The 27,909-nt window shown below is 37.3% G+C and overlaps 1 protein-coding gene across 3 annotated transcripts; it reads right to left on the bottom strand.

The window, feature by feature from the left end:
* Positions 1-12,136: 12,136 nt before the first annotated feature.
* On the bottom strand, positions 12,137-27,431 carry LOC107802419 (ADP-ribosylation factor GTPase-activating protein AGD12). Of its 3 annotated transcripts, XM_075234191.1 has the most exons (10): positions 27,295-27,431; positions 26,069-26,145; positions 25,100-25,181; positions 23,589-23,664; positions 22,299-22,462; positions 15,168-15,306; positions 14,689-14,805; positions 14,269-14,364; positions 13,295-13,362; positions 12,394-12,586 (listed from the first exon to the last, which is right to left on the bottom strand). In XM_075234191.1, the coding sequence occupies exons 2-10, from the start codon at positions 26,106-26,108 to the stop codon at positions 12,547-12,549; spliced, it is 822 nt and encodes a 273-aa protein (XP_075090292.1). In that variant the 5' UTR covers positions 26,109-26,145; positions 27,295-27,431; the 3' UTR covers positions 12,394-12,546. The 3 variants fall into 3 exon arrangements, with proteins under 3 accessions (XP_016481408.1, XP_016481409.1, XP_075090292.1); XM_016625922.2 differs by lacking the exon at positions 13,295-13,362 and having other exon boundaries at positions 12,137-12,586; XM_016625923.2 differs by lacking the exon at positions 13,295-13,362 and having other exon boundaries at positions 12,137-12,586; positions 27,255-27,395.
* Between the last annotated feature and the right edge of the window lie 478 nt (positions 27,432-27,909).

The raw sequence follows: 27,909 nt of genomic DNA, 5'->3' as shown, positions 1-27,909 counted from the left end.
TTCCGTATATCCGTTTTCTTTCTTACTTTTCCCAGAAGGTCTCGCTCTGCCTTTTTAGGAGGTAGCCTATGAGACTTACTTGTATCCTTTAGTGGTACTTAGTGTAATGACCCGACCGGTCATTTTGAGTATTACAACCTCGTTCCCCCATTTACTGCTCAATTTATGCTTTATATTTGTTATGTGACTTGCCGGGGTAAATGGTTTGGGTCCAGTGAGTTTAAGTTGAAAAGGTTGACCAGATGTTGACTTATGTGTAATGACCCCGGAGAATTCTGCTAAGGAAATTAAGGTTTTGTGGTGCCGAGGTAGATCAATTAGTACAAAGGTTATAGAATCACTCTACGGACATCATAATGCCGCAGAGTGAAGCAGATGCGAGAGAAGATTTGAGGAAATCTGCGGTGCATTATGCGACCGCAAACCTCTTCTGTGGTGCATTATTGGACCGTAGAACAAGTATGCGGGCCGCATAATCACCGCAGGCCTATCCAGGCGACCCTCGTTTTGGAGCTTCAATTATGCGGTCAGTTTGCGGACCGCATACGTGTTATGCGATCGCAAATCTATGTCGGGGCTTCAATTCTTTCTAATTTTTGACCCGACCCAACTTCGATTTATAGCCCTTGAAGCTCATTTTAGAGCAAAAATCTGACATTTTTAGAGAGAAGGGAGAGTGTTCTAGAGAGAGGAAGAAGCTCAAGTGTTTTTTTCTTCAAGATCTTGTTCAAGCTTTGAAATCCAACAAGGAAATATCACAAGATCTTCACCCAAAGAGGTAAGGTTCTAACCCCTAGTCTTCAATTTCGAGTTTGGGTAAAGATGGGTGATTAAGAGTATGATTCTTGGGTGTTGAGATGGGTACTTCTTATGAGCAAGTTGTGGAGATAGCCCGGAGGATTGAGGGTGTACGTTAGCGGAGCCGAGAGCAGATTATGAGAGATAAGCGGTTCAGGTACTCTGGAGAGTTCAGAGGTGCTCTGTCCGGGGGCAGAGGTCAGTTCGTGAGGGGACAGTCCAGCAGACCCCCATATCCAGCACCACCACCTCCTCGAGGTGCTCCAGTACGACCTTATTTCAGTGCTATACCAGAGAGTTCTTATCGCCCACCAGCTATTCAGGGTTCTTTCCGTGGGTATTTAGGTCCCCAGGGGCAGACACTTAGTCAGCAGCCCATCGCACCGAAGAGTTGTTACAAGTTCGGGGATCCCAGTCACATGCAGAGGTTTTGCCCCAGGCTTCGGGGTAACCAGTATAGCAGGGTCAGCAACCTATGCTTACCGGACCAGTTGCTCCACCAGTAATCCGACCACCCAGAGGTGGAGGACAGGTGGGTAGGGGTCATCCTAGAGGTGGAGGTCAGCCAGGCGGAGGCCAGACAGTTGGCGCTCCAGCTCAGTTCTATGCTTTTCCAGCTAGACCAGATGCAGAGGCCTCAGATGCCGTGATTACAGGTATTATTTCTGTTTGTGGCAAATATGCCTCAGTATTATTTGATCCAGGATCTACGTATTCATATGTGTCATCTCTATTTGCTTCATTCCTGGGTGTTTCTCGTGAGTCCTTGAGTACTCTTGTTTATGTGTCTACTCTTGTGGGCGATTCTGTTGTTGTGAACCGAATCTACTGGTCCTGTATTATTACATTCTGTGGTTATGAAACTAGAGCAGATCTCTTATTACTTGAGATGACCGATTTTGAAATTATTCTGGGTATGGACTGGTTGTCTCCATATCATGCTATTCTAGATTGTCATGCCAAGACTGTTACCTTGGTTATTCCAGCATTGCCTAAGCTGTAGTGGAAGGGTTCGCATGTTAGTTCATTTAATCGAGTTATTTCTTTTATAAAGGCTCAACACATGGTTGAGAAGGGTTGTTTGGCTTATCTAGCCTATGTTCGGGATACTACTGCAGAGACTCCGGCTATTGATTCAGTGCCTGTAGTTCGGGAGTTCCCCGATGTATTCCCCTCAGATCTTCCACGTATGCCACCTGATCGTGATATTGATTTCTGTATAAACTTGGCTTCAGATACCCAGCCTATATCTATCCCACCGTATCGCATGGCTCCGAAAGAATTGAAAGAATAGCTTGAAGAGTTACTAGCCAAAGGGTTTGTCAGACCGAGTGTATTGCCTTGGGGTGCACCGGTATTATTTGTGAAAAAGAAGGATGGAACAATGCGGATGTGTATTGATTATCGCCAATTGAACAAAGTCACTATTAAGAACAAGTACCCGTTGCCGCGTATTGATGATCTATTTGACCAGTTGTAGGGTGCTAGGGTATTCTCTAAGATCGACTTGAGGTCGGGGTACCATCAGTTGAAGATTCGGGATTCGGATGTTCCGAAGACTGCTTTCCGTACTAGATATGGTCATTATGAGTTTCTGGTAATGTCTTTTGGTTTAACTAATGCCCCGGCAGCGTTTATGGATTTGATGAACAGGGTATTCAGGCCATATATTGACTCATTTGTCATTGTCTTCATTGATGACATTTTGATCTACTCACGTAGTAAGGAGGAACATGAGCAGCATATGAGAGTAGTGCTTCAGACATTGCGGGAACAAAAGTTGTATGCTAAGTTCTCTAAATATGAGTTTTGGCTAGAGTCTGTAGCATTTTTGGGACATATTGTATCGGGCGAAGGTATTAAAGTTGATACCAAAAAGATTAAAGCAGTTCAGAATTGGCATCGTCCCACTTCGGCGACGGAGATTAGGAGTTTTCTGGGTTTGGCAGGTTATTATCGTCGGTTCGTGGAAGGTTTTTCATCTATTGCAGCACCTTTGACCAAATTAACCCAGAAGGGTGCTCCATTCTGATGGTCCGATGATTGTGAGGTGAGCTTTCAGAAGCTCAAGACATCATTGACTACAGCACCAGTGTTAGTGTTGCCTTCCGGTTCTGGGATGTATACAGTGTATTGCGACGCTTCGCGCGTTGGCTTGGGTTGTGTATTGATGCAGGAAGGGCAAGTTATTGCATATGCTTCACGTCAGCTGAAGCCCCACGAAAATAATTATCCGGTACATGATTTGGAGTTAGCTGCGATTGTTCATGCTCTTAAGATTTAGAGGCATTATCTTTATGGGGTGTCTTGTGAAGTTTACACTGATCATCGCAGTTTGCAGCATTTGTTCAAGCAGAGGGATCTAAATTTGAGACAGCGTAGATAGCTGGAGTTACTAAAAGATTATGATATTACTATTTTGTATCATCCGGGCAAAGCAAATGTGGTTGCAGATGCCTTGAGCAGAAAGGCGGAGAGTATGGGTAGTTTGGCTTTCATTTTAGCAGAGGAAAGACCATTAGCCTCGGATATTCAGTCTTTGGCTAACAGACTTGTGAGGCTGGATATTTCAGAGCCCAGCCGAGTTCTTGCATGTGTTGTGGCCCGGTCTTCACTATTTGAACAGATCAAGGCCCGCTAGTATGATGACCCACACCTGGTTGTTCTTCGTGAAATGGTACTACGAGGTGATACCAAGGAAGTTACTATTAGAGCGGATGGTGTTCTGCGACTCCAGGATCGTCTGTGTGTTCCTAATATGGATGAACTGAGGAAAAAGATCCTAGAAGAGGCACACAGTTCTCGATATTCTATTCATCCAGGTGCTACTAAGATGTATCGTGACTTGAGGCAACATTATTGGTGGCGACGAATGAAAAAGGACATAGTTGAGTATGTAGCTCGGTGTCTAAATTGTCAGCAAGTTAAATATGAGCACCAGAGGCCAGGTGGCCTACTCCAGCAGATGACCATACCAGAGTGGAAATGGGAACGAATTACTATGGATTTTGTAGTTGGGTTACCGCGGACCTTGAGGAAATTTGATGCAGTTTGGGTGATTGTTGACAGGTTGACTAAGTCGGCACATTTTATTCCTGTTGTGACTACGTATACTTCAGAGAGGTTGGCTCAGATTTATATTCAGGAGATAGTTCGGTTGCACGGTGTGCCAATTTCCATCATATCAGATAGAGGTCCTCAGTTTACTTCACATTTCTGGAGAGCAGTACAGAGTGAGTTGGGGACCCGTGTAGAGCTTAGCACAGCCTTTCATCCGCAGACCGATGGACAGTCAGAGAGGACAATTTAGATTTTGGAGGATATGCTCAGGGCATGTGTTATTGACTTTGGAGGTCAGTGGAATCGTTTCCTACCTTTGGCCGAGTTTTCTTATAATAACAGTTACCAATCCAGCATCGAGATGGCTCCATTTGAGGCTTTATATGGTCGGCGATGTCATTCACCTATCGGATGGTTTGAACCAGGTGAGGCTAAGTTATATGGTACTGATTTGGTAAGGGATGCCTTGGAAAATATAAAGTTTATTCAGGAGCGACTTCGTACAGCACAGTCCAGACAAAAGAGTTACGCGGATCAGAAAGCGCGTGATATATCATTTATGGTAGGTGAAAAAGTTCTCTTGAAGGTTTCGCCGATGAAGGGAATTATGAGATTCGGGAAGAAGGGCAAGTTGAGCCCAAGGTTTATAGGCTCATTTGAGGTGTTGAAATGAGTTGGGGAGGCTGCTTATGAGCTTGCCTTGCCTCCCAGCCTATCGGGAGTTCATCCAATTTTTCACGTATCTATGCTCTGGAAGTATCATGTCGACCTATCACATGTGTTATATTTCAGCACAGTTCAGCTAGATAATAGCTTGGGTTATGAAGAGGGGCCAATTGCCATTGTTGATAAACAGGTTCGCCAGTTGAGATCCAAGAGGATTTCTACAGTAAAAGTCCAGTGGAGGGGCCAACCAGTCAAGGAAGCGTCTTGGGAGACCGAGGAAAACATGCGGAGCAAATATCCAGACTTATTCAGCACTTCAGGTATAATTCTAAACCCGTTCGAGGACGAACGTTTGTTTAAAAGGTGGAGAATGTAATGACCCAACCGGTTATTTTAACTTTTAGAACCCCGTTCCCTAAAATAAAACTTCTTGTAGGTGCTTGTAATGATTTATGACTTGCGGGGATGGTTGGTTCGGGATTTGGAAGTGTTTGGGGTGAAACCGGAACACTTGGTTCCTTAAGTTGGCGTTAAAGTGCTAATTTTGACTTCGGTCAACATTTTGAGAAAACGACCCCGGAATAGAATTTTGATGATTCCAATAGCTCCGTATGGTGATTTTGGACTTAGGAGCGTGATCGGAATTTTATTTGGAAGTCCGTAGTGAAATTAGGCTTGAAATGGCTAAAATAGGAATTTAAAGTTTGAAAGTTTGACCGGGGAGTTGACTTTTTGATACCGGAGTCGGAATCCAGTTCCAAAATTTTTTATAGCTTCGTTATGTAATTTATGACTTGTGTGTAAAATTTGAGGTCAATCGGAGTTGATTTGATAGGTTCCGACATTGAATGTAGAAGTTGAAAACTCTTAGTTTTATTAAGCTTGAATTGGGGTATGATTCATGGTTTTAACGTTGTTTGATGTGATTTAGAGGTTCGACTAAGTTCGTATGATGTTTTAGGACTTGTTGGTATATTTGGTTGAGGTCCTGAGGGCCTCGGATGAGTTTCGGATGGTTAATGGATCAAATATTTGAGTTAAAAGCTGCTGCAATTTTTCCTCTTCTGTTGGACATTCTGGGCTGTGATCGAGCCCAGATATCGAGCCAAATATCGAGCCCAGGGTTGACGAGGTACAGGCTCGAGCTAGTGTATCGAAGCCATGATCGAAGGTTCAGCTCGAGGGCCATGATCGAAGGCAAGGCTCGAGGGCCAGGATCGAGACCCAAGATCGAGAGTCACAATCGAAGGCTCAAGCTCGATGCCATGATTGAGGATATGATCGAAGGCCCAACCTTGATACCCTGATCGAGGCCATGACCGAGGTCCAGGCTCGAGCCTGTGATCAAAGCCGCGATCGAAGGCAAGGCTCGAGGGCATGATCGAAGGTATGGCTCGAGGCTAGGATCGAGACCCAAGCTCGATGCCCTGATCGAAGGCACATGTTCGATGCCGCGATCGAGGCCCAGTTCGAGGACCAGTGCCGAAGGCTGCTGGGCAGTTTTATAAAAAGAGGGCATTCGTCCCATTTTGCCATTTTTGACGAACTTGAGCTTGAGCAGAGACGACTTTTGGCAGATTTTCAAGGAAAAAATATTGGGGTAAGTTATTCTAACTCGGATTTGGTCTACATATACAAGTGTATCATTGTTTTTCACAATTTAATTAGTGTTTTGAGATTTGAGATTTGAAAAAGTTTAGAAATCTCCTAGAAACGAAATTTTGAGATTTCGGTATCGATTCAGAGTCGGAATTGAGTGAAACTGGTATGGTTGGACTCGTAATTGAATGGGTTATCGGATTTCATAACATTCGCTGGATTCCGAGATGTGGGCCCCACAGACGAATTTTTAATTAATTTCGGGATTTTTATTAAAAATGTAGTATTTCCTTATAGAATTTATTTCCTATAATTTTTAGTGATTATATCGAATTATTTTGGCTAGATTCGAGCCAGACAGAGTTGGATAATCGTGGAAAAGGCAAAATTGTGGATTAAATTGGAGCAAGACGAGGTAAGTCTCTTGGCTAATCTTGTGAGGGGGAAATTACCTCATAGGTGATTAAAATTAAATAATTGTTGCTAATTATGGGGGGGGGGGGGGCTACGTACGCACGAGGTGACGAAAGTCCGTGCGTAGTTACTATTAATACTAAAGTCTGGGTAGTTTAGGACTCAAAGCATGCCTTACTTGTGTAAATTGTATTCTTTGATTTATTTATATTAATTGATATCTATATGAATATATTGTGAATTGTTAGATAAAGATATTAAAGGATGGTAATCTCATAGGCTTGATTGTCTGTTTAAATCAATTAATTGTTAAAAAAAATTGTTCTCCTCCCAAATTCATCTTATAATGAATATACTCTCCTTCCGGAGGCACATAAGAAAATGTCCTCCTTTCTTGTGGAGCGGGCCGAACGCCTCGGCAGGATAGATGCATCTATGGATCGCGCTGCATGTCCCTCGGCAGTGTACACGACACTCTGGATCGGGTCGTACGTCCTCGGCAGAAATCGTGCTTAATAATAATAATTACACGATAGTTTAATAATTTATTTCAGCTTGAGAAGCTAATTAATAAATTGGAAAATCCTTGGAATTTAATGAATTATTATTCTTGCTTGTTTATGGAATTAATTGTTACTCCTGTAAATGAGATTTAAATTGATAAATTAGAATTTTTCTGAATTGAAGGAATTTAATTAATATATTAAAAATTGTTACATTTAAAGAAATTTGATTATCTCTGCTGATTAAATAAATTATTGTAAATTCTGTAAATCATGCTGATTTAAATATTCTAGTTATATTTTAGTTATTATTATTGACCCATAGTGAGTGTCAAAGTCGGTCATCTCGTCTCTACCACTTCGAGATTAGGCTTGATACTTACTGGGTACACGTTGTTTACGTACTCATACTACACTTGCTGCACTTTTTGTGCAGGATCTGAGACAGGTACTAGTGGAGGACCTATCATCACATACCCACGTCATCCCGAGGCATAGTGGTGAGCTGCCTTTCTGAGCCGTTCTGCAGCTACCAGTGTCTCTTCTTATATTTATATTCTGTCTATTTCATTTCAGACAGTATTTGGAGTTTTGTATAATCTATTAGATGCTCATGCACTTGTGACACCAGGTCTTGGCACACACACATTGGTAGAAGTTGGTATTTTATTATTTTTTTGGAATAAAAGTTTAACCAATGCACGTATGACTTATTAGTTGGCTTGTCTAGCTGTAGTGTTGGGCGCCATCACGACCTATAGGTGAAATTGGGTCGTGACACTTACCAAACACAAGATGTTATTCTGTTGAACATACTATTTTTTAAAACTCTATTCGCAAAAAAATCACTTAAAATGACCAAACGAGCCATTAAATGATAGTGCGTGTGAATATATACGTATTACCTACCTTTAAATTATAAGTGTAAATTATAAGTGTATAAAGACTGTCACTACTTATTGGTTTGGTGTTTATATGTTTTTTCTGGATCTTGCCTTCTTGTTGCTTATTTAATTGAAAATTTTGTTATAAATAAGTAAAAACTTATTCGTATTTGACGTTTACACTAAATCAATATATGCATATCATGTATTTGCACATATATATTTCTCGCTTGGCGATCATTAATTAATATATATTCTCAACTCATTAAATTACTTAACCATTGATAAAATAGATTAGATATAAAAATACCTCGCAAGTTTTTACGGTTTAGTTAAGCTTTAATTATTGAAAAATGCTCATGCTTCATGCGAAAACTACATAACCTAAGAATCCATGCCGCGATTTCTGCTACCAGTAATAGTTACATTGGTGCCGTTATTCCACTTTTTTTGGGCAACCTTCACATTCACATTTTAGGTAGTCATGACAGTTGTCTCGGAATAATAACAGCTATCAAAACGTAGTTTGGAAAATACGACAAAATTATTGTTTCATAATGTATGTTGTAGATGTTTTGATCAGAATCAATCTAGCTACTCAAGGAAAAAGCTAGAATTGTTTTAGATAGAATATATATATACACACACCATACACTTCCTTTTACTAATGTAGCAAGTAAATAAGATTATATCAAGTTGGAGTTGTTAAAAAAGGATTAGACTAAACATAACCATTTTTTAGGTAATAGACTAAACTTAAACATAGTAGTGATAAATTACTTGTAAGGTAAGCAAAGTATGTGATTTTGATTCCGAATAACTGATATATTGCTATGGAAATTAAAGTGACCTAAAATATTTGATTATAAACGATTAGAGTTACAGTTTAGTAGCTATAAATTTCACTAGGTACTGTATAATATTCAAATCACATAAAAAAAATTCCTCTTTTTATTCCTCTTTTTTTTTCTTTTTCACGAACTAGTCTTAGCTGTGACTAAATGATGAGTATTTAATGATAAAAGGAAGGAAAAAACACTTTTTTTTTAAATGCATGAGCGCCCCAGGCTCCCCACTTCATTTAAAGTACATTCACTCATGCTGCACAAAATCTCATAAATCAAATACAGTTGCATCTAGATATATTATATCAAATTAAATAATTTAATATTAAAAATTACAAATTAAATTAAAGAAATATGTTTTTCCTGTTTTATTTTATGTGATATTATTATTATCTAAGGTAAAAAAGAGTTTGCACTGCAACTTTTCGAATGTTTATTAAATATGAGTAACTTTTGCGACTTATTACACTTTTATATGAGGTTTTAAAATTTATAAAAGTTTTATTTAGAAATACATGAAATAATAGATGAAGTACTAATTAACTTTGAGGCTATAGTGAGAGGAATTGTCTCTCAATCCTTAAATAGAGGTATAGGGTTAGAACTTTTGAAATAGAGAATTCTCGTTAGAAAGCACTTCCTTTTAAAAGACTCCTATGTTATGTAAATATGAATTAACGAGCCAATAAATCTTAAATGCCAAATGATTAAATCAAAAGAACCTTATTAGAAAATAAAAAATATATGTAAAACATATAATGCAGCGAGTACTACTTTTATCACTTTGATACAGACATTTGATAACTTTTTCCCCTCTTCCTTTCATGAGAAGCAAACTCTTGCCTTTTCATTATTTAGAGAGAGAAAGTGAATATAAACCAAAGCTAGAATCATACTCCAGAAGACAGCAGAGCATGGAGCAAAACATGCAAAACGCCGTCGTATTATTACTCTTATTCTTCTTCACCATCTCCATACTTTCCTCAAAACCACACGGCAGAGAGCTCCGTCCATCAGAGCACGGCTTGCCATATCAACGCTCGTCAAATATTCCGGCCGCAAAAGTCAACGATCCACAATTGCATTCGTTCTTCGCCGGCGCCGGCGGGAAATCGCCGCCGTCATCGGCGCTACCGGAGGCGAGAAACTTGACGTGGTGGAATAATACCGGCAATAACGGAGATGAAATGTCACGTGACAGTAACGGGAAAGATCACGTGAGAGAAGTGCTATTGGTTTCCAGCTTGGTTTGTGGAGCAGCTGGTGTCGTCTTGCTGGCCGTTTCTGGGTTTGTTTTCGTCGTTAGGCTCCGAAAGAAAAGGCAAAGAGAAACGTCGTTGTCAACGTTAGGGTCAACGTCAGTAGCTAACGTCGTCAACAAATGAACTAGTGCTTGTAATCCGAAAGGATAAGGCTTTAGTTTCACTTTCTTTTTTGATTGTTGTGATCTGGACGTACATAATTCATAAATTTACAATTGAGATTCACTTTACCCTACTTTTTTCCTTGCTTAAATTGGTAGCTGTGTCGATAATTTATCTGTGCTTACTTGAGTATATAATAAGATCTCTAAAAGTGCACAAAAAAGTACAGCAGAATCACATTGATTTTGCTCAGTACTGTTTGTTCAGTTGTATGGGTAAGTGCAGTACTTTAGGGGAAATTAGTAAAAGAAGAAGCGAGAAACAGTTACATGAAGTAGAAGAAAACATAATATAAAATGAATGTATAAAACAATATCAGTGTTTTTATAAATTCTCTTAATCTAATAAATGAGCGTGGGGGTGGTGGCCGGGTTATCCTTACAGTTACAGATAGATAAATCCAACGTCTTTGAATTTGTGAAATAAAATTCGAAGTCATCTGGCTTCATTGCATTTTCGACAAGATCGTGCAAATTGATATCTTGCGTGCAATTCCTGACCCTGTGGGAAGCCATGTGGTTGCTGAAACTTCAAATCATTATTATAATTATAATAGAATTGGGAAAAAGTCCAAATTTATTTACCCTTTCATTAATAATTGGGGTTAATTATTCCCTCACGAAATTACAAAATTAGTACATTATTGACTAACAAAATTACCCCACCCCACAGCACCAAAGACGATCAGTGCATCTCCACCTTCTCCATAAAGAAGTTTGTCATTAATTTCTGGTCTTAGAACTTGAAAATGGGGTTCTTTTATTAAGAAGAGACGGTAACCATATTCTGAGTCTGAGGCACCGGCCATAAGCTCCCCACCCAATCACCAAATCCATTAATTTAAAGAGCAAAACAACATAGCTCCCGACGAATTATAAGAGAAAGCCAAATGAAGATGATTTTCTTGATAATGGACATGGTTTCTTCAGAACCAAATTAATGAACATGGTTTCCTCCACCCAATAACCAAATCCACAGCCGCTGTTGGACTTTATGAGTCCTTAATAAATAAACTCAATTGATTTATTGAGTTCTGAATCAATATAATTTGTACATGTTTCGTAAATGTTTTAGCACATACAAAGTCACCAAAGTTTTAAGCGAAACCCGATGCCTCACTAATTGGAATCCTGTTTAAAGGCCGCTTCCTCACTAGCTAATCGTAATTCATGCTTGGAAGGCCACTAAAATATCGATAGATTTTCCATACCCATAGCTCAAACTTAAGATTTCTGATAAAGAAAAGACGGATCTCTACAATCCCATCACAATTTTGGCGAACATTTCTTATTAGCGTCATTTCCGCATTTCCACTCATAGTATTGATTCTTCCTCTTGAACATACTATTATAGTGGACTGCATATATAGCCATGTCAATGAGCTGTTTACCTATACAGTTTGAGGCAAAGATAAAGACATTTCATCTCTGTTGACCGTGAATTTCTTCTCAAAGAAACTACCAACGTTTGAACATTTATAGTAGAGATATCCTCTATTATGGACACCATATATATCTCTAGTTGAGAACCTCATTTTTCTCATTATTTTAGTTGGAAGAAAGAGAATAGGATATTGTTTACAGGGTAAAATTACGAAATCAAAGTTTCAGCATAAGGAGGAGAAGCAGCTCTCTTTACTTTCTTCAACCATTTTGTTTGACTTTTTACATTACGTTTATAGAAGATTCATACCAACAAAAAACATACATAGCCAAAGGTTCTCCATTTCCCTGAGCTCGGATGAAGGAATCCCATTACACTCCTTGGTAATTGCTATATATGATATGATTTGAGGAAAGCGAACCCCGATTGATCAATTCTGTTACTAGGTCTCTTCAAACTCATTTCTCTGCTGACCACTTGGCTGGCTAGGTTTAGTGGTAGAAATTGATGAGGGATTTTAGTTGAAAGCATAGTTTTGCCCAAAATGACTTGGATTCATGTGCATAATTTAGGCAAGAAAACACCACACTAAGAAACAAATAGAATGTGCAGGAGAATACAACAGCATGGATAATCCAATATTTCTGATTCAAAAGTTCATAAATGTACTACTTCCAAAAATGCAAATGGTAGGGAAATAGCAATAATTTCTAAAATCTTATATACACCTATTGGTCAAGAGGGATCCACTCTAATTCTAGTTCAAGTTCTCCACATTCAACATTCTGCAGCTTAAGATTTACTTCTTGTTTCACCTTCCCGTCCACGATGTTTACAGTGCTATCATTCATTAGGGCATTATCATTTGATTTTAGCCATTTTCCAATCTGCATGTTACCAAACATTCCAGCATCCCCGAATGCCATTGCAGATGTTATCATAGGCTGGATGTCTATCTCGGCCTCCCCCATTATATCATCAGCAGAAAACGTATCATGATCGTATACTTGCTGCAGTTCCAAGTAAAAAGAAAGAAGAGAGTAATGGTTAATTGATGCATAACCAAATGAATGCAAGACAAGAGTAAGGATCCAGCTTAACATTTCCAGAAACAAAAGGAGAAGCGGCAAGTTAGTGATTTGTAAGTTTTGTGTGTCAGTATTGAGTTCTAACAAATGATCAAAGCAGAGGGCAATGGACTTTATTTAGTCAAGTAGCTTTTGCGAAAGTCAAACAAGTGGCTGAACAAAAAGTTCAGGCATCCTTTTGACCGGATAAATACTGTCAGTATTATCAGGATAATAGCTCTTACGCATAACCAAAAAAAAAAAAAACACTTCCTTTCTGATCCTGCGAAAAATTAGTTCCATAGACAATGCATATAAATGAAACATTAATTTACCTCTATAGACAAGACAAGAATTGACAAGAAAAGCTACTGGTTATTTCAAGGAAAAAAGCTTGTCTGCTGATTAGCTAGACTGAGCAAAAAGCAAATAACTTGAACCAAACAAGTTAGTCCGGTTAGCTGTATAAGATGGAAACAGATTCTCGGTTCAAGGACGAGGTACCTTTTCCACTGAAGGACACAAACTCTTATAATAGGAAAAGAATATTAGAAGGAAAAAAGTTGAAGAATGAAGTGGAAAGTTATGCATGGAATGATGCAAAATTATACATTCAGTCTCATAAAGTAAGATAGTTAATGCCTTCTCTACCATGGACACTGTGTGATTGATTTGCCACTTCTGAGTAACTCTTGAAATGCCAGAACCAAAGTGTGTACCTATAACATGTAACACTTACTGCCTGCTGAAGTAAATAAATCATTATGCTAAGTCTGATGACGGTAACAGAGCTTATCAAAATTGTAAAATAAATCTAAAATCCCTGCGTCGCCAATTCAGTTACTGCATTAAAAACTGCTGGTGCAGACTGCAGTGCAGAGCAGGAGCTCTGATGAGATTTCATGCTTGCAAAGTCTCTATAAGGCTTACTGATGCTTAAAATATAGTACTGTATGTGTTTGTTTTTTTTCTTTCTTTTTTCCATTCTTTCCAGCTCAAGCTGAAACTCCGTGACAATGCCTAGCATTTTTAAGTCTCCAAAAATTAGGGATCTTCCCACCAGATCGTGCTAAACAAACTATAATGAAAACAAGGCAATGCAGTTCCGTCAAATAACTATCTCTGTATCTTACAGTAAATGGCCTCACAGAATTATGCCAGTATATTTCTCTACCAAAACCTGATTGGTGCTGCTTCATTGGTCAACAGTCAACTGTGAAAAGCAATTACCACAAACTTGCTCAGAAGAAAACCAATCAACTGCAATAATTTTCTCCTTTACACCACCATTTTCATCTTTCTAACACCATTAAGCTCCATGAATCAGAGTGAACCCATTCTGAACAGTGAATGAGGAATGATATGCTTGTCAATTGATGTATAGTGTGCACTAGTCAGGGCTTCAAGCCAATAAAGATCCAAGTTTGCTAACCAAGCAATATATCTGTTCTTCTATGATAAATAAAAGGAAGTTCTTGTTTCTTATCAAGCTGCTTATGCGGCATCATCGAAATAAATCATTGAAGAGTTATATATAAAAAACTAAGCAGACCGAGAAGAAGGAAAATAAAAAGGAGAGAATGGTTACTCAATATTGTCTGAGAAAGGTGGAACGGAATTATTACCAGTTTTACAGCCCCATAATCTTGCGGAACTGAAAGCATTAGTTCCTCATTCCAAACTGGATTCAAATTGCTCTTTACGACTGTTGTTTGCACTTTCTGAATAAAAGAACCAGGTAAGAGAGAGAAACACACGGAACCAATTTCTACTTGTCAGTTCTTCAAGAGAGTATGTATAAGTAGGAATATGCAGCATCAGAAGGTCTAAAAACTTGCCTAGCAAAACACAAGGTTGTTCTGTATTCTACATTCTACCCACATCATGTAGAAAACAAGGGGAAAAAACAGGATCTTCAAAATAAGGGACACAATGGGAAATTCTACCAAAATTCATTCATTTATTCAATGACCAAGAACAAAGGCTTCAAACCACTTCCTTCTCTTCATCCCGATAATTAAATACCATGACAAAGGACGACTAACCTGCTTGCCAAGAGCCAGGACAACATAAGGATCACTTGAGAGCATATCTCTGATGGCTAAGTTTGTTCCTTTAATTACTTTAATCTTCAGCATTCCAATGAATTCTACCATGCCTTCCTGTGACCAAATTGAGCATTAACAGCAGAGAAATGATCACGAAAGCATAGTGACCCTTTTAATGAAGTTTTCAACATTTCTGCAAAATAATATACTTCTCGTTGGATTAAGTACATATTTACAAACAAGTATAAAGTTCTTGACCACCACTAGCCTCAACTAGAATAGGAATGTCACAGACACCACAAGTAAGAAATATTTTGACACATCAACAAGTATGCACGAATATACCCTAGTGAGGTACTTATTCACTCTGTCATAGAAATTATCAACTATTCCACATAAATCCAACATTGTGAAGCACAAGACTGTTAACTGGAAAGAGGATGAAGATCGGTACATGGGAGAAATTTAGAACTTACAGATTTTTGTGAACTCGAACTTGAACTTCGAAAGCTGTCCGTGATCTTGCTGGATAAACTTGTTTTAAGAGAACTTTTTTTCGGATTTGACAATATACGCAAGCTTGGTTTCAAGAATTCTTGACGCTCATACTTAGACCTTTAGAAAAAAACATGCTTACATCAATGAAACAAGACCTACAACTCACATAAAAATTATTCAAGGCTTTTATTTGTTCCTTCATCAGTAAGCAGCACAGAAAAGCCAAGAAGCAAATGAATGATATGAGCCATGACTGCTTCATATATCTTTCAGAACAGAAATGTCTAGAGAGTACAATCATCCAACGTCATGCACAGGGAATGCAATATGAGCATGTCTCCTGGATGCTATCAGGACTAAGCATTAATGCTACTAGTTATGAATTTCATATGGTACTAGTTACTTTTCACTTTTGACAAACCAAAAAACTTAACAGAAGAACTAAAGGAATGCAGAGCAGAGATAAGCAATGAAGTCACTGTGTAGCAGGAAACAGACATGTACAGACAGTTTCCAATTGTAGTTGTGCAGAATAACAAGAAACTGTTATGGGTTGCCTTCATTGATGACTTGGTGCCCATAACGCTGCGCAGCCAGGGCATATACGCAAGTGTCAGTACAGCTCGCTGACATTGAGCTAGAGGAGCATCTAGCAAAGGGGCAATGCAGGAGGCAACGGCCATTAAGAGATGTTATAGCATGTCCGAAGAGTGCCGAGAGAGGTTAGCAAGGACTTGGGGTGAGCCCTAGGGCCTAGCCTATGGGCGACGGCTGCATGCATGCCATGAGTGTCATGCCACATGTTCTCGAGTTATAAATCGAATTGGGTTTTCAGTGAGAGACCCTTTCCTAAGATATTGAAGAATATGCTTATCAAGTCTGGTTTCTTGACGGACGCACATCACATAGGCCAAAGACTTAAAGATTGCCTTACTCTGGCAAAAGCCATGTACACCACGACAAGCACAAGACAAGTGTCAAGCTTGAGGATTGGACTGTGCGCACAACGTCCAATGCCAGGCGTGGGATGAGCATGTCCTTAGCCATCTTCAGGTGTGCTTATAGACGAGACCTCACATATGAGATGTGCGCCAGGAATATGCTACATGAAATGGGAGACACAGTTGAAGCCAAGCCTCTGAAGAAAGCTTCACGATGGGCACAAGGTCATGCCAAGAAATCTAAGATAAGTGAAGGCTGGCTTGTAGACTATGGGTGCCACAGGGGCTATTTGCGTGCCGCTGCCGCCATGGAGGAGTTGTCCCGTGACATAAATTATGTGAAGGTGTTAAGTAAACAAATAACATTTTCTGTCTTTGGTGAGTGAGAGAGATATATCAGATCAGTTTGCTCCCAATAATGTTGTGGTAACTTAAAAGTACCATATCTCAGAACTTATTTACTTCCTTCCATGTATTTCAACTGCCTTCATCCTTTTACCAACTGATAGCATCCTAAGAAGCTCAAATATATTCAAGGACAAGAATGAAGCTTTGGAATCTCAAAGAAGGCATTTAACAAGATGTCAAGCTAAAGAGTTGCAAAACAAGGTCATTAGACTTCAAGTGCAAATAAAGAAGTTGTTAATTGGGATGGAGAGCTCAAGGATAAAGGATATGAGTTGTCTAGGTATTATAATTATTTTATGGTCCAAATTCATGTCCAAGAAAAGGTGGATTAGATCCCAAGAGACATCCTCTGAAGAAGGTCCTAATCAGGCCACTATTGGTCCTATTTGGCACCTAAAAATGTGTCCAAACTTGCAGCCCAATAAGTCTTACATGAAGCCACGTTTTTATAACATAAAAAAGGACTTACTTGCTGCCTAAGAAAGGTTCAATAGACGTGATAGAAGTTGGGTACAAGTTGGTGCCAAGTTGCTTGCAAGTTGCCTTCAAGATTTCCAAGATCCTATCTATGATTGGTTTGCGACTTTCAAGATTCTATCCAAGATTGGTTTTAACTTATTTCCATATATTTTGGTACTAGATTTATTGCTTTCCTAGGTAGTTAAGGTTATGTTTTCTTTTTCCTAAGATTGTTGGAGTTACTTTCCAAGATTGACTTGGTTTTTGTTTCCTAGTGTTTTTTTCTTTTCCTAAGGTATTTGGACTTGTTGTCCAAAGTAGTTTAGGACTTTATTTTCTTATTTTTAGGTAGGAATTTTGTGACCCCCTCTCTATATAAAGGGGTGTCTTCTTTGTTTTTAGATAAAAGATTATTTTAGACTATTATCAATAAAAATTGTGAGATTTTTCTTGCACTCTTGTGTGTGGCTACTCTTGAATTTATTCTTCAACTTTCAAGACTCAACTTAAGGTGGTAAGATTAAACTCTTTCGAAATCTTAGATCACTTCTAGGTGTTCAAGAAAGGTGATAAGTTTAGGCTTATTGTTGTTCTTGTTTTTATTCTAAAGGGTCAGGTTTCACAATCTATCTCTTGTTTTTAATTCTCTACCAAAGGTGATTAGTTCTTTGTTAGCTAATTGTTGTTGTTAGGATTCAACTTCAAGAATAGACTTCTTGAATTCAAGAAACTCTTTCTTGAATTCAATCTATCTTTAATTTTCAGTTGTTTTTTTGTTTCTTTATTTTCTTTTAGCTTCCGCACGTTTCTTGATTTTCTTTAGTAATTCTTGGACCCCTATCGTGTTGTTATCAAGTGGTATCAGAGTATAGGCTAATCAAGATTTCAATCTTGATAATCTTGGGAGGTTCTTGAGTAAAACAAAACCAAAAAAAAAAACACAAAAAAAAAACGAAAATCAGCCAAAAGAAAAGCATTATGGCTCATTATTATTTGTAGAATTCATGTGTTATTTGGTTTCCAAGTCAAAAAAGGAAACAAGAAGAGGGGATCCTAGTTCTTGAAGATTAAGATAAGTTCTTTCCTTATTCTTGTGGGTTTTGGGTTTCCTAAATTTTTTCCTTATTTTTTTTACATAACCAATTCCTATTCTTCCAAGGTTTGGTCCTTCACTTTTTTATTCTTTTTCTAACTCCACATTCTTATCACTAAGGGTTGTGACTAGTAAGGTTTATTAATAAATCTAAAGATTAACGACCAAGAGTTGCTTTGAGTGAAAAAAGGCAAGAGAGGCGAGAACATTAGAGGAAAAAGCCAAATTTGAGAGATACATAATTCTTTTAATCTTTTTTCAAGATGTTTCAAACAGGTAGTTATAGTGAAAGGAGGCGAACTATGACTCAACAACTTGAAAAGTCGAACTTACAATATACCGAATGGAAGGAAGACAATGGTAAAATTATTTTTCAAACAAGAGCTAAAATGATGTCTGCGATTTGTGCTCTTAGAATTGACAAAAAGTTTGGCTATAACTCAATTAGCACTTATATGGTTGAAAAATTGAACTTGCCTTGTGTTGCGCATATTGAACCCTACATGTTGAGAGGAGTAAAGGTAGATAAAAGAGTGTTATTACTATTCTCTATTGGAAGGTATGAGGATGCGATCTGGTGTGATTTGATTCCCATGAATAATTATCATATCTTGTTGGGAAAGTCATGGTATACCTATAGAAGAGCTTCATATAACATGGAAAAAAATAGATACTCTTTTGAGGTTAACGGGAAGAAACTTATTCTTGGACCTTTGACTCCCTCACAAACTTATGAAGATGAAAAGACTGTTAAAGAGAATATGGAAAAATATGAGAGAGAAAAGAATGAGAGGAGTAAGGGAGTACATGTTGACATCCCAAGAGAGGAAAAAGGAGAGGTTGTATTGAGTGAAGAGAATGGGATGTTAATTGAGAAAAAGAGTGAGCTTGAGGGAAAAGAAAAGAGAGAAGGCAATGAGATAAGAAAAGTCTTTGAGGTAGAGAGAGAAAAACAAGAGGGTTTGAGTAAAGAAGAAGAAAAAAACTTTAGTGAGAGAAAAGAGGCTAAGGGTGAGGGAAAAGTTAGTTTTGTAATAAAAACCAAAGAGAGTGTAAGCAAGAATAAAATTTCTTTACTTCCTAACCCATTAACTCATTCTTGTTTTAGTTCTTGTGATTTTGTGCAGCCACGTGTTGAAAGACCTTTTGAAAGGAGAGGTGAGGCGCGAGAAATGGTGGCAAAGGATCCAACTGGATTCCAACATGAATTAGGCGAAATTAATTCTTGTTGGATGGTGGAAGATAAAAGCTTGGTTAAATTCTTTGTTATTGAACCTTTTGACTATTTTAATTCTTATTTACAGGTTTATGACATGGAGTTTCCTAAAGTCATTGCTAAGCTGGAATCATTGCATAAAATAATATAAGGTGATGTTGTTCCATTAGTAAATAAGTCCAAGTATGATATGTATAATTGGTTCATTCACATTCTTGGCCTTCCTAGAACACCTAAGGTATTTTTGGAGGTAATGAATTATACTCTTATTTCTTATGTTGGTGACTTTATAATTTTTGTGGATGATGATATTTTGATGCATATCAAGTCATTAACTGTAATATCTAAGTTAAAGTGCAAGAGTAATTTGCTTCCTTTTGAAATTGAGTATGACATAGATGATTATGCATTTCAACTTGGTGAAAAGAGGCATGAAATTTATGAGAAGAGGCTTGCTAATGAGTTAAATGTTCTTTCTTCTCTTATTCAAGTGTCTAATGAGTTTTCATGTGATAAATTGCTAGAATGTGAGTTTTGTTGTTTGATGGGAAGTCATTCCTCTAGGCATGTTGATTGTGAGCCTGTAAAAGTGTTTGCTACTATTAAAGAGGATATGCATGATTATTGTGACGTTAGTGATCAAATACTCTTTCATGAACCTATCTATGACTCTTTCTATGACAGTTTGAGCAATTATGTAGAATCCATTGATGTTGCGAATATTATTGGGAAAAGTTATAATCATGAGCTTGAATGTATTGAAATTTGTATTTTGGAATTTATGGGTTCTTCTGACCTTTTTGAGAATTTATGTGCTTATTTGAATAACTTACATGTAGAAGAATCCATGGGATTTATAATTGATACTTGGCTATATCATAAGAGTGTCTTTTTGATACACGTGGCAGAGATACTTGTGTTAAATGGATGCATGACCAATATTTTGTAATTTCTTTGGCATGCACATGTTTGGACTACCTTATTGACAAAATCGCATTGCAAATTTCATTACATAGTGCATCTAAGAGAGGTTTTTATTGGACAACTCTAAGTAGGCATAAATTTTATTGGGATGATGATGTCCATATGCTTTATAAAGGAGTATTTACACCTATTAGGCTTAATTGGGTTAAGTGGACACATGGTCACTATCTTGTTTTATTCCTACCATTTTTTCAGATTAGTGAATGCCATTTACTAGTGCGTGATTTCTTTTTCTTGCACGGTCGAAATTCGAGGACGAATTTTCTTCAAGAAGAGGGGAATGATAGCATCGTAAGAAGCTCAAATCTATTCAAGGGCAAGAATGAAGCTTTGGAATCTCAAAGAGGGCCTTTAACAAGATGTCAAGCTAAAGAGTTGCAAAACAAGGTCATTAGATTTCAAGTACAAATAAAGAAGTTGTTAATTGGGATGGAGAGCTCAAGGATAAAGGATATGAGTTGTCTAGGTATTATAATTATTTTATGGTCCAAATTCATGTACAAGAAAAGGTGGATTAGATCCCAAGAGACATCCTCTGAAGAAGGTCCTAATCAGGCCACTATTGGACCTATTTGGCACCTAAAAATGTGTCCAAACTTGCAGCCCAATAAGTCCTACATGAAGCCACGTTTTTATAACATAAAAAAGACTTACTTGCTGCCTAAGAAAGGTTTAATAGGCGTGATAGAAGTTGGTGCCAAGTTGCTTGCAAGTTGCTTTCAAGATTTCCAAGATCCTATCCATGATTGGTTTGCGACTTTCAAGATTCTATCCAAGATTGGTTTTAACTTATTTCCATATATTTTGGTACTAGATTTATTGCTTTCCTAGGTAGTTAAGATTATGTTTTCCTTTTCCTAAGATTGTTGGAGTTACTTTCCAAGTTTGACTTGGTTTTTGTTTCCTAGTGTTTTTTCCTTTTCCTAAGGTATTTGGACTTGTTGTCCAAAGTAGTTTAGGACTTTATTTCCTTGTTTTTAGGTAGGAATTTCGTGACCCCCTCTCTATATAAAGGGGGGTCTTCTTTGTTTTTAGATAAAAGATTATTATAGACTATTATCAATAAAAATTGTGAGATTTTTCTTGCACTCTTGTGTGTGGCTACTCTTGGATTTATTCTTCAACCTTCAAGACTCAACTTAAGGTGGTAAGATTAAACTCTTTCGAAATCTTAGATCACTTCTAGGTATTCAATAAAGGTGATAAGTTTAGGCTTATTGTTGTTCTTGTTATTCTAAAGGGTCGGGTTTCACAATCTATCTCTTGTTTTTAATTCTCTACCAAAGGTGATTAGTTCTTTGTTAGCTAATTGTTATTGTTTGGATTCAACTTCAAGAATAGACTTCTTGAATTCAAGAAACTCTTTCTTGAATTCAATCTATCTTTAATTTTCAGTTGTTTTTTTGTTTCTTTATTTTCTTTTAGCTTCCGCACGTTTCTTGATTTTCTTTAGTAATTCTTGGACCCCTATCGTGTTGTTATCACCAACTTTGTTTTACAAGTCAAACAGATCCATCTATGACTATTTTTTTAGACACCTTTTTAATAGTTAGAAAATGCAAAAAAAAAAAAAATTGTATTTTTATATAACTTCTAAGTTCAGAAATTTCTATTTTCTATATGAACCAATGGACATTGAATTTTGCTGAATTTGGCACAGACAACCAGAAAGTAACATTTAATTTACATGAAGATTCTAACATGATAGTAACCAAAAGGATACAAGAATGCCATTAACTGACAAGGCCAAGGAGCAGATAAAGACAGGAAAGATAAGGATGGAAATTCAAGAGGATGGGGAGCATAATTGAATATTGGGAAGTCCTCATTTTGGAAGCTACATACTCATGTCATCTCCAAGCCCACATATGACGTATCTATATTTTACCAGATAATTGACACAACATTTGATGAGGAAAAGCTCGTGAAGGCTGAAATCCAGGGATAAAAAATGGTTTTAAGTCATAAAGATGAATAGAAAGAACAACACTTCGACATCTGATCTAACCTGATGTATTTAGAACGCTGCTCGTGGCTGGCATCTGGTCCTGGCTTTGAAACTCCTTCAGGAAGATAAGCTTCATAGATTGAATTTGCCGAAGCATTACCTCCAACCTCAATCATTGAATCAATTTCATCGTCAGACCATTCATCTAATGTCACAGACAAAACCTGCAACGTCATAGTCATAAGATGGAGGGATACAATTGCAAGAAGATCAGACTTCAGAGTTTGCATTTATAAGAATAGTATTACTGTAGGAAAGGGAATAAAAATGCACCAGGGAAACATGATCTACACTCTCGACAATTTCAGAATTATAGTAACATGACCTTTTAGAAGAAAGAGTAGAGAGTTAAGGCAAGGGAATGACCTTTCATAGGTCTATGTCCTTGGCTACCGGCTATGTAGTAAGCTAAAGGAAACTGAGAAATTTAGTGCTTTACTAATCCTAGTCTCTAACTTAAAAACAAAATCAATCTAAGGGTAACAGAAAGTTTTTTAGTCAATATAACTCACTGCCCACGTCTAGAAATATTGAAGCACATAGAGACTTGGGGGATCAGAGAGTTATCTGTAGTCAGGTTGCCAGAAGACAATTAGCAGAGCAGCATTTGCCAGGATGCAATAAGATAGAACACGTTGCACGAAAAGAAAAATACTTGTTCAACTTTTGATGTAATGTTGGCAAAGTGATATAAGAAATTAAAAGTATCATCTGTGATATAATTCGAATGTTTCAATGACTTCCAATAGGGTTTAGCAGGACATTATAACTGGAAACCTGCCAACAGCAGTAAATTATGAGTCAGGCAGGGAAAGTGATCAGTCATTAACTTATTTGCCATCATGTTCTCCTTCTTTAATGAACATGGGCGCAAACTTCCAGGCATGCTTGTGCCGTGTGGTATAGTAAAGAATAAAGGTGAAAAAAAAAAACACTTTAGCATTTGACAGTGCTAGGAAGCAATCGCATGGTTCCATGCCACCAATTTAGTTAAACTACTATAAACGAACAGTTCAAGGCTACAAAAACTTGGTTTTATGCTACCATGGAAATGGTTATAGTAACAATCCCTATAGAATTTAGAACATCAAAACATCAGTCTGCAGTCAATTAGAAAGAAAATGGGAAAAAAGGATGTTAGGCTCTATGCCTAGAAAAAGTAAATCCATAAAACTAAATTGCATATGCATCTCAATTAAAAAAAAGCTTGGTTCAAGCTGTAAATCATGGGCAGCATCAGCTCTAAAGAGAAGAGGAAATATGGACAGCAACTAGCCCTGGAAAACTTACTTTTGAAATGTGAGTTCCAAGGCTTCTGTGCACACCACAGCATTTTAAACATATGAAAACGCCAATATTGGTCGACCTGGGATCGAGGAATACAATGCAAGCACTATAAAAATAAGGGAGAGAAATGGAAGAAAGGAGAAAAATTACTTTGAGATACTTGGAACAGAAACAACCAGAGGGATATTTGTATCACTTATGTTCCCTTCTATTCTAATTATAGTTTCTATTTCTTTTTCTTAAATTAGTTTTCAAAAATTAGATACTTTAGTGGGAGAAAGAAGTCTAGGGCAACTGCACACAGGAATTAAATAAACACCTTTAAGGTTGAACCAATGTCATCATGTTCCGTACCGTCTGATCAGACCTGGTAAGCGGCGCCTAGAACTGGCCCTAGCCTTCTTTAGGGAGTCAAGACTGGCTTGGCCCAGGGAACCTAATGCAGTCCCTCCATTTCTTCAACTGGATGGATCTTTGGAACGTGGGCTAGACCGGACCACTTGAAAGGAAAAGGGGGGTGGGGTGTGGGGGGTGGGGGGGGGGGGAGCGGGGATAAAGTCACAATTGTCCCCCAACTGCTAAAGTGCAACAGCTATTTCAGCCATTGTACCCCATTCCCCATCTTTTTCCATTGTTTACACACTTACTTAAAACTTAAAATACTCTCTGGAATTCAGAAGTTTGCATGCCAAGGCACTATTTTTTCTCCAAGAATAACTAACATTATATGTCTGGACCTCTAAGTTTATTCTTCCTTATCTGCACCATCCCATTTTGTTTACCCTTTTAAGCATTACTAAATGGATGGCTTGAGTTATGATCCATAGACTAGGGTATGGTAGTAACATGCTACACCAACAGGGTAGTTAAGGCCAGAAGCTTATATCAGGAAGGAGTCAAGCTATCCTTTACCAGGATTACAACAGATGAATTTGTTCTCACCATATCATTATTATGATTTGCCAATATGGTCTTTACTTGCTAACCTTCAATGCTGGTCACTGAACTGGAATAAATGCCTTTACATCTAATAACTTTTTTTATTCACTTAATCTGACAAATATCTATATACAGTGGTCTCTATATGATGGAAGCTTTGCTAGCTAAACTTCCAGTCAAAGGAACAGCTCCATGATGTACATGGCAGGAGTTATAGAAGAATAGGAAGAAATAATAAAGAAAGCTATATGTAAGAAAGTGACAAAACACCGAAAACAAAAAACAAAAGAATTATTAAAAGTTCAAATATATGTATATATAGAGAGAGAGAGGCTCATAAAATTCAACAACAACAGCCCAGTGAGACCCCACAGGGAGCGTAGTGTGTACGCAGATCTTACCCCTACTCCGGAGGAGTAGAGAGGCTGTTTCCGATAGACCCTCGGTGAGAGGCTCATACAATACAATTATAAAATCGTTAGATATGTGGATTATGCATTTCTTATCCTGTTATTATCCAAAAAGCATCCACACTTCTACAAATAGAAAGATAAGCATCAGGTGCTGAAACTTACGCCCATTTAGGGTCTGGTGAACCACAATCAGCACATACACGATTATCTTTTTGAAGCAAAAGATCTTTCAATCTTCTTTTACCTGCGAATTTACAATTACCATCACACAAGAAGTAAAAGATAAATTCTAATTATTCAAAGAGTGGAAAGGAATATGAATCAGACAGCAACAAACAACAGTAGAGATAAAAGAAATATGAATCAGGCAGCAATAAGCCTCTCTAGACCAAACATGATTGTAGAAGATCCACCTAGTGCTTCCAATTCCGTTATAAAGCAAGAGAACTGGACCTCTTTACCCCATGTTGAACACAAAGAGTCTCTCCAGTCTCAATGGAAGTGTTCTTTGGACAAAGCTTGCATTATTCTTCAACATTCTCTTTCACAACTCAGTTGAATGACCAGGCCGTTGTAACTCACAACACAGTTCAACATTCTGTTTGATTTCTTAAGAGTGCATGAAATTCTCCAAGGAGCATTTTAAATTGTTAATAACCAACGAGGAGTCTGAGTATGCGCATAAATGTGCAAGAACTACAGACACATAGTTTCCATTAAAAATTGAATTTCTCGTTCCGCTACTAATTCCTAACAGATGTTTTGTACTTCCAAATTTGCACTAATAAAAGGACATGGCATGATGCATTAGAGAAGGGCTGATATATTATTTGGATATATTATTATAGCTAACTCGTTAAACAGCATGAATCATATTCAACTGCCACCATTTCTGCATGTATCTGTAACCACAGGCAGCTACTTCACATAAACACTTATCGTCTCAGAAATTGAGAAGTATTTATTTATACATTCATATGAAGCACTGCAGTTTTATTAAACTTGGATAATGCAATTTACAATAAGTCTCTTGACTGCAGTTTCCACACTAAGATGGTTGCAGGGAAACCACTCTAATACAATGCTAAATTAGCATATAAACAGAATTTTGATAGAGCAGTGAGATCATACTTGAAGTTGGTCTTGTAAGTGCAGACGGGCGCTGGCTCATTGCTCTCTAACAAGCTGTTCTCTTTCAACTTGACTACCTGTTGTAGAGAACCCACATATAATGAGTCAGTTACCTGAAGGACTTAAGGAAGATATGCATGTGATAGGCAAAGGGGGAGCTGTGATTTAAAGTTTATGGGTTCTGAACTGCCACCGAACCCATAGCTCGTTTTTAGTTACTGAGTTCGCAATTAAATAATTATGCATATTTAATGCATTTCCTAATACAATACAGGGTCTAAGCAAAAGTTACTGGATTCATCCGAACCTGTAACTAATGTTCTAGCTCCGTCCCTTGTGACAGGGGCATTCAATTAGCATTTGAAAAGTCCTAAAATCCTATTGCATAGAAAGAGAAAATTAATCAAATCGATACGAATCTCCTTTGTTGTTTTCTCTAGGTGTCTTTGACATGGTTGAATATGTTTTCCTTGGATGCTTTTCACTTTTGGTTACCTGAAGTCATTTCCTACCCAAATATGCCAACTCTTACACCACATTACTTACTTTGATCAACACTTAGTCACTTAGACATTGTTGTCAACTTTAATACTCAAAAGTATCATCAAGACGCTATCTTTACGCCTTATCCTACACCTTGTAGGATTACCACGTACAACAAACTTTTATACTAACCAACACTTAAAAATGGTCCAAACAGTGACTTCTCAAAGTAAAACATTTACCGCAGGAAACATTTTCTATCACACTAAATGCATCATGTGCAGTAGTGTATATTCAAAAATTTATGAAAACAGACTGTTTTCATCAATCCAAAGCAGGAGCCACTATGTCAAAGCAAAACATCAGAAAGAAAAAATGCTGCTGGCAAGACAAGAAACAGACTTTACAAGTGATTGGTAGCATCAGAAGCCCATAAATCAAAAAGGGCAGAAACAGTTCAAATTCAACAACAAACCCATATGACATAAATGGTAATCAGACTAATTAAGCCAACCAGAATATCAAGAATATACAAAACTCAGATAATTTCCAAGAATCAACAAATCCCAAATACAAAGATATAATCTTCATAAAAGAATGTTACTATAAAATACCCAGATCATCAAATAATGATTGCATTGAAATAAACATTAAGAAGAGGGAAAATAACTGATATATTCAGCTGAAAAAAATAAAACATCACCTAAATTGAGGTAATTATAATATTGATTGATGATTCTTACTTTGGAATCTGAGATTATGCTTCAATGGGGAGAGATTGATATGCCGAAGGGGGAGAGAGAGAGAGAGAGAAAGAGAGAATAACAGGAAAGTGGGAGAGAAATGCGAAGTTTTACATCTCATAAAGGGCAGTTATTACGTTAGTATATTACAACGTAACGATAACAAATTGCCTCTGTTAGACAATTACATTAACTATAAGCAGTCTGAATTGTTTAATTTATTTAACAAATTAACCATTCTCAAGTTCCACACTTTTTTCTTTTTTTTTTTTTTGGTATTTTCACTTCTAGCCCGTATCAGAAATTATTTATATTTAGTAGCTGAAAAAGTATATAAAATTTATATAATTTTTATATATAACATACAAAATATATATTTATACAAAAAAATATATATTTTGACTATTATTTTGAGACCAGCTATACAATGTCATTTTCCTCACTTTTTTTGTCACCTCAAAGTTTCCTCATTGTTATCTTGTAAAGTAGATGTACTCATGTCCTACAAAAAGTACACGGCTAAAATAAAAAGAATATGTTAGAACTTTAATTCAAATAAGTATTATTTTTTCATTTCATATACTAAATTAAGAGACAAACTATTTCAATCACCTT

This window comes from Nicotiana tabacum, chromosome 17, assembly GCF_000715075.1.
Source record: "Nicotiana tabacum cultivar K326 chromosome 17, ASM71507v2, whole genome shotgun sequence".
NCBI lineage: Eukaryota > Viridiplantae > Streptophyta > Magnoliopsida > Solanales > Solanaceae > Nicotiana > Nicotiana tabacum.
The sequence above is the reverse complement of the archived record's forward strand: the minus strand, read 5'-3'. Positions and strand labels throughout refer to the sequence as shown.